General features: G+C 36.8%; 1 protein-coding gene across 1 annotated transcript in view; it reads right to left on the minus strand.

The window, feature by feature from the left end:
- Window positions 1-1,041: 1,041 nt before the first annotated feature.
- LOC139693197 (phosphatase and actin regulator 4-B) overlaps window positions 1,042-6,000 on the minus strand; it is a 103,875-nt gene continuing 98,916 nt past the window's right edge. The window contains exon 17 of the mRNA XM_071591299.1: window positions 1,042-4,439. Coding sequence (XP_071447400.1) covers window positions 4,424-4,439 — 16 coding nt within the window. The 3' untranslated portion in view covers window positions 1,042-4,423. The remainder of the gene's footprint in view (window positions 4,440-6,000) is intronic.

Consider the following 6,000-nt stretch of genomic DNA (forward strand, 5'->3'; position numbering starts at 1 on the left):
ATTTATAAATTAAGAATGGCATCAGAATAGTAACAGAATAATTTGGTCCAAACGCAAATATTTGTTTACATGTCTAAACATTTAATGTACTCGGGTCGAATTTAAGCGACAAACAACAAGCATGGTTCTCGTTTATGGACAATGCTTGTAAATCTTTCTCAGCTCTGCCAATACTTCTTCGACAAAACAGAGCTAAATCTCTAATTAATGCTAAACAATTTAAAGTTTAACTTTCTCACACTGGACTCACATATAAAATTAACTCCGTTTAATTCAATATTTGGAGAATGTTTAAAGTTATTGGGGTATTAATTAAGCTGACGTAAATGGATCAAAAGCCGGAAAATCATATTTAGGATATTTTATCACGGAGAAGTTAGTTTCGACTCTAACAAAAAAGAAAGCTATTTCGAATGCAAATAATTATGTACTTTCCACCAAAGTATTAATTGAAATGAGATAATGTTTTGAACTAATTGCAACTGTGAGAACAAGGATAAATTGGTCACGAAACACATTTAAATATATATATATATATATATATATATATATATATATATATATATATATATATATATATATACATTCAAACACGAAATCCCGCCAAACGGCGAATAAATACTCATATATACAGAAACATATATAAGGAAAAGGGATAGGAACACGTATAAAGGACGAACACAATAGAGGTGGGGAAGGTGGAATCGAACGGATCACAAGAGTAAAAATATTTCCTCAACCGGGACTCGAACACCGGATCTTTCCACTTGCCGGGCGGATGCTCTTAACCACTTGAGCTATCGAGGATATGTAATTTACCCTGAGATCCGTGGGTCTTATATGTCGCCAAGCGCCCCGATTCTTTAGCCAAGAGATGGCGTCAAGGGGCTGTTTCACCCACCAAAGCCTTTATACGTGTTCCTATCCCTTTTCCTTATATATGTTTCTGTATATATGAGTATATATATATATATATATATATATATATATATATATATATATATATATATATATATATATATATATATATATATATATACATATATATATATAAGTTAATACAACAAATAGCATTGCTAAAAGAACACATAAAACACCGCAAAACCACGTGAAAACTGCAAAAAAAATTACGAATTTTCGCACACAAAAAACTAATATTTGCCACAAAATATTCAGCATTTTTGCAAAAACAAAAGATTCGCACAAGCCGACTCGAGCGCAAATGTTATCAATCAAGGTTGACCGATATTAATAGCAAATACGCAGGCATTCCAAGATGCTAAACAAGTCTTTGACGTGTTTACCTACACCTCACACATTCAACGCAACATGAAAAATAACTTTTTCATCGAAATTTTCCAATTTTCGACACAAATTAATATGTTAAAAGTGAACATATAACATTGCCAAACATAATAGATTGGAATTGCGTTTGACTTTTGCTGTGAAACACACGATTACCGATTTAAAATACAACCTTAATGTAATTTTCGACACAGTAAACATCGTTTAGACTCATTAAATTTCCATTTCTCTGACTTTTTAAATCAAACCCCATTGACTAAACGTGTTTAATTATGATTTAGAATTTTAAATAAACTAATTCACCACCGACCGTACTATATCTCTTCAAATAATTGTTCTAATCGCGTACAAAACAGCTTCAGAATATGGAAAATCAACATTAAAACTGAAAATAAACATGTAATACCATTTTAGAAGGCTTTTTCAAGCTTGCAATTATGAAAACTGACATCAAATATTGTATTATTGTTCGTTTATATTAAAATAATCAGGGCACAGTCAAAGAACGCTATTTTTTAATATGTAAACAAGCTTAAAGACCATTTCCAAAGCTCACGATGTAAATTTTCGATGAAAATGAATCATAACCCATGTGTAAATTTTTAAACTAAGGTACTGTTTGATTTTTAAGGTTAGGAAGACCGTTCCTCAAGGGAATACACACATATTTCAGTACGATTCAATTGAATTATTGGTAAACTTTGGCTCTGAAATGTATTCCAGATGATTTACTAGGATTTTATGTGGTTCGAATTCAGTTTGACGGACAATAGATTGCGTGAAACCAATTTAATCTGAGAGTTTCAACACTAAACATTACTTTTGAACAGAGAAGCTTCTTCTTCGGATTAATCTTGTAGGTTTACACATTTTCCTATGATGTTATAGTCATAATATTCCTTCCCAGACCGAAGAATATCTAGTATCAACTTATAGATAATCCCATTTAAACATTACTCAAGAATTGAATTGATTTCTCAACAATACGAGGTGTGTACTGTTAACAACAGGAATTTTTAAGTTACTCGGGTTTGGTTTGTCCGATTGTCACAATGTTTTAGTATTATATTGGTACACATTTCCCTAAGGTATGATAATATTTTCATCATTATTCATTGACTACATTGTCTGTGGCAAGCACTTAAGGTCGGACGTGTTTTTATAAGCGCTAGGCATAATTCCGTTAGCTATACAAAATGGAACGATGATTTTATCAATCAAATTTTGCTTTTAAAATGAAAGTAATTTTGAAACGTCAGCAATAAAGGCCTGAATGGTGAGTGATTCTGGCTATCTGAGTAAAACATGAGTTTCTAGACCTGAAATGGCAAAACTTGTGTTCCAAAACTGTTGAATTTTGAATGAAAACAAAAACAATTGGCCAATCCCAAGTTGTTCCTCCGGATAAATCACTTAAAATGAAGTCAAGGACGACGAGGAACTACTGAAAGGTTTAACAACAGGTGTAAATACGTGGGTTTAAACAGAAATGACGTCAAAACTAAAGATTTGATACAATGTATTCGATTCACTTTTGGAACAAATAAATTAACCTAACTCATAAAAACAAGTCTAAACCTTAGAGAACGGCTGCAACAAGCAAAGTATACAAAGAACACAGTTGAAAACATTAATCATACTACTGAACTACTGAAAGGTTTAACAACAGGTGACGAAATGTGGGTTTTATGGATATGACGTCAAAACTAAAGATTTGATACAAAGTATTCGATTCACTTTTTGAACAAATAAATTAACCTACCTCATAAAAATACGTCTAAACCTAGAGAACAGCTGCAACCAGCAAAGTATACAAAGAACACAGTTGAAATCATTAATCATACTTTAAGGGCATGTATACCAATGTAATTTTCCCAAATTTGCACAATCTGACTCCCCGGGCCTGCGAAATTCTAAAATTATCGCCATTAAACAAACACACCTCATCGTATGGATTAAATGCACTATAACTAGTACTTCCAGCTCAACTAGCAGTTGAATGCAGATCAAATTTAACTTGTTTCGACTTGAATAATAATGTTTCGTACACATTGCAAAGTTCTGTTCTCACATAAGAGGTCTTTAACAACTTTTCCAGACTTCAAACTGTATTTTTAAGTCAAAGATAGCCTTGCAGTGGGCGGAGAAAACCCGAGAACGGATTTTTTAGCTATTATTCCAGCAAATAATGACTGAATCTTAGGTTTAAATCAATTTCCACTTAAAATTTTAAACTATTCAAGATTAAAAACTCGAATACCTCCACGTTTTCATGGGCTATTATCGGTAGAATTGCTTTATTTACTGGGAAAACGCACGAAAGAAGACTTTTTCATTGTTTAACTCATATAAAACTGTCAGAGAAAGCGACCAAACGCTTTTAAACCATGTTTTTTTTTGTAATTTCAGATAATTCCAAAGAATTAAAGCCACTAAATGAGTTCCTTATTTGATAACTAAACCATTTTTGCCATTTTAGACTTGCCAGACGTGATTATAATCCATTTAACATCATAAATATTCAAACAAATTCATGAATTACTTTGAATATTTAACGTAAAAGGCTTAACCATGAATTTTACCATCGTTAACTCAAGTTAATTCACTTAAATACCCATTTGGTACAACCCAGACTTGAATACAACTCTGTCCAAGACCTACAAATTTAAACTAAACCATAATTTTGACGCAATAGCAAAAGATACAACTCCACCAAGACAATACGCAACATCCATCCAAAGCTGTGAGTATTCACGCAAGACGGTAGACTATCACAGTTCCGCCTATCTCCCCCTCCCCCCCCAGACCTTCCAACTAGGTACGGAGGGACAATTCATGGACCGCGCAATGGTCCGCAACCCATGCCGAACGATATTCCGACACTCGCGCAAAGACGTCTCAGTCGACACTTTGCGTCCTTCACCGCGCTTGGCTTGCTCACGTGTCCGGTTCGCGAGATGCGTCCCGGTACGAATGTAGACTGGTGTGCCACGGTATTGCGCAGGGAGGCTGGAGGGTTGTTGCGTGGCGCAGGACTGCATGGCACAATTGCCCTAGCTGCGGCACCCATCCTTGGGAACACGACGCACAGACTGGCTTTGGCAGGGAAACGCAAGTGTCAAGGTCTATGGAACCTGGAATGAGAAATAAATGGTATTAGGGAAAGAACCGTTACCTTCCAGCGATTTTTGTTTTACCTCCTCCTCCACAGTATCGAAAGGCTTTCCTTTCATGTCCCTTTTAAGTCTGGGGAAGGAAAGGAAGTCACAGGACGCTTTCCTTTCATGTCCCTTTTCAAGTCTGGGGAAGGAAAAGAAGTCAGAGGAAGCTTTCCTTTCATGTCCCTTTTCAAGTCTGGGGAACGAAAAGAAGTCACAGGACGCTTTCCTTTCATGTCCCTTTTAAAGTCTGGGGAACGAAAAGAAGTCACAGGATGCTTTCCTTTCATGTCCCTTTTAAAGTCTGGGGAAGGAAAAGAAGTCAGAGGAAGCTTTCCTTTCATGTCCCTTTTCAAGTCTGGGGAACGAAAAGAAGTCACAGGACGCTTTCCTTTCATGTCCCTTTTAAAGTCTGGGGAACGAAAAGAAGTAACAGGATGCTTTCCTTTCATGTCCCTTTTGAGTCTGGGGAACGAAAAGAAGTCACAGGACACTTTCCTTTCATGTCCCTTTTAAAGTCTGGGGAAGGAAAAGAAGTCACAGGACGCTTTCCTTTCCTTTTCCTTTTTAAGACTGGGGAACGAAAAGAAGTCAGAGGACGCTTTCCTTTCATGTCCCTTTTGAGTCTGGGGAACAAAAAGAAGTCCAAGGGAGCTCTAAATCCGGTGAGGAGTAGGGGGAGGGTTGGACAATTGATGTCATGCTGTTTTTGTCCAAATCTGCATCACGGAGACAGTAGTATGAGCCGGTGTATTGTCATGATGGAAGAACCAGTCACCTGTGTGCCAAATATCTGATTTAGAATCCTCAGAGTTGAACTCCATGACACTCCAGACATCTCACAGAGTTGATCAATGGTTCTGGAATTGTCTTCACGAATGAGGACATTGTTTTTGTCGACATTTTCGTCAGTTCTTGATGTTGAAGGGTGGCCTGAACATGGTTGGCAATGTTAATAGACATTTCACCATTTTCAAAACGTGTAAACCACTCATAGACTCCGGTTTTGCTTAGGGCAGCTTCCCCATAAGCAGTCTTGAGCATTACAATAGTTTCCCTGGCAGATTTCACCGACAGGAAACAAAATTCCACACCAGCGCATTTCCCTTGATAATCTGTCATCAGGTTTTTTGCTGAAGTGAAAAAAGTTTAACTGAAACAGCTATCATGGACGGACCAATCCAGTCACAGTGATGGCACTGAGCATACTGATGCAGGAGGCGTGAAACTGATGTACGACAGGCTGAACTAAGGCTTGCTCCCGTCTGCAGCCAGATTCCTGTTAATTCTGGGGGCCCCCCTCGTATTTCACCCGGTTTTAATCCACTGTTTAGCAAAGCAACTTCCTCGGAAGTCCTCTTGAGGCAGCAGTTTAGGCTTTTAATCAGTTTTCCAACATCGTTTATTTGCTTTATTATTGTATTTTCCAAATCTTTTCAGTGATATCTCCCCTCATCACATTTTAATACATTCTACGAGAAAATAGGAAAACATCGAAAAAGGGCCAGGTCTATTAGAATACTGGGGAGGATGATCA

Source organism: Hetaerina americana, unplaced genomic scaffold, assembly GCF_022747635.1.
Source record: "Hetaerina americana unplaced genomic scaffold, ioHetAmer1.1.p SCAF_45, whole genome shotgun sequence".
Classification (NCBI taxonomy): Eukaryota; Metazoa; Arthropoda; class Insecta; order Odonata; family Calopterygidae; genus Hetaerina; species Hetaerina americana.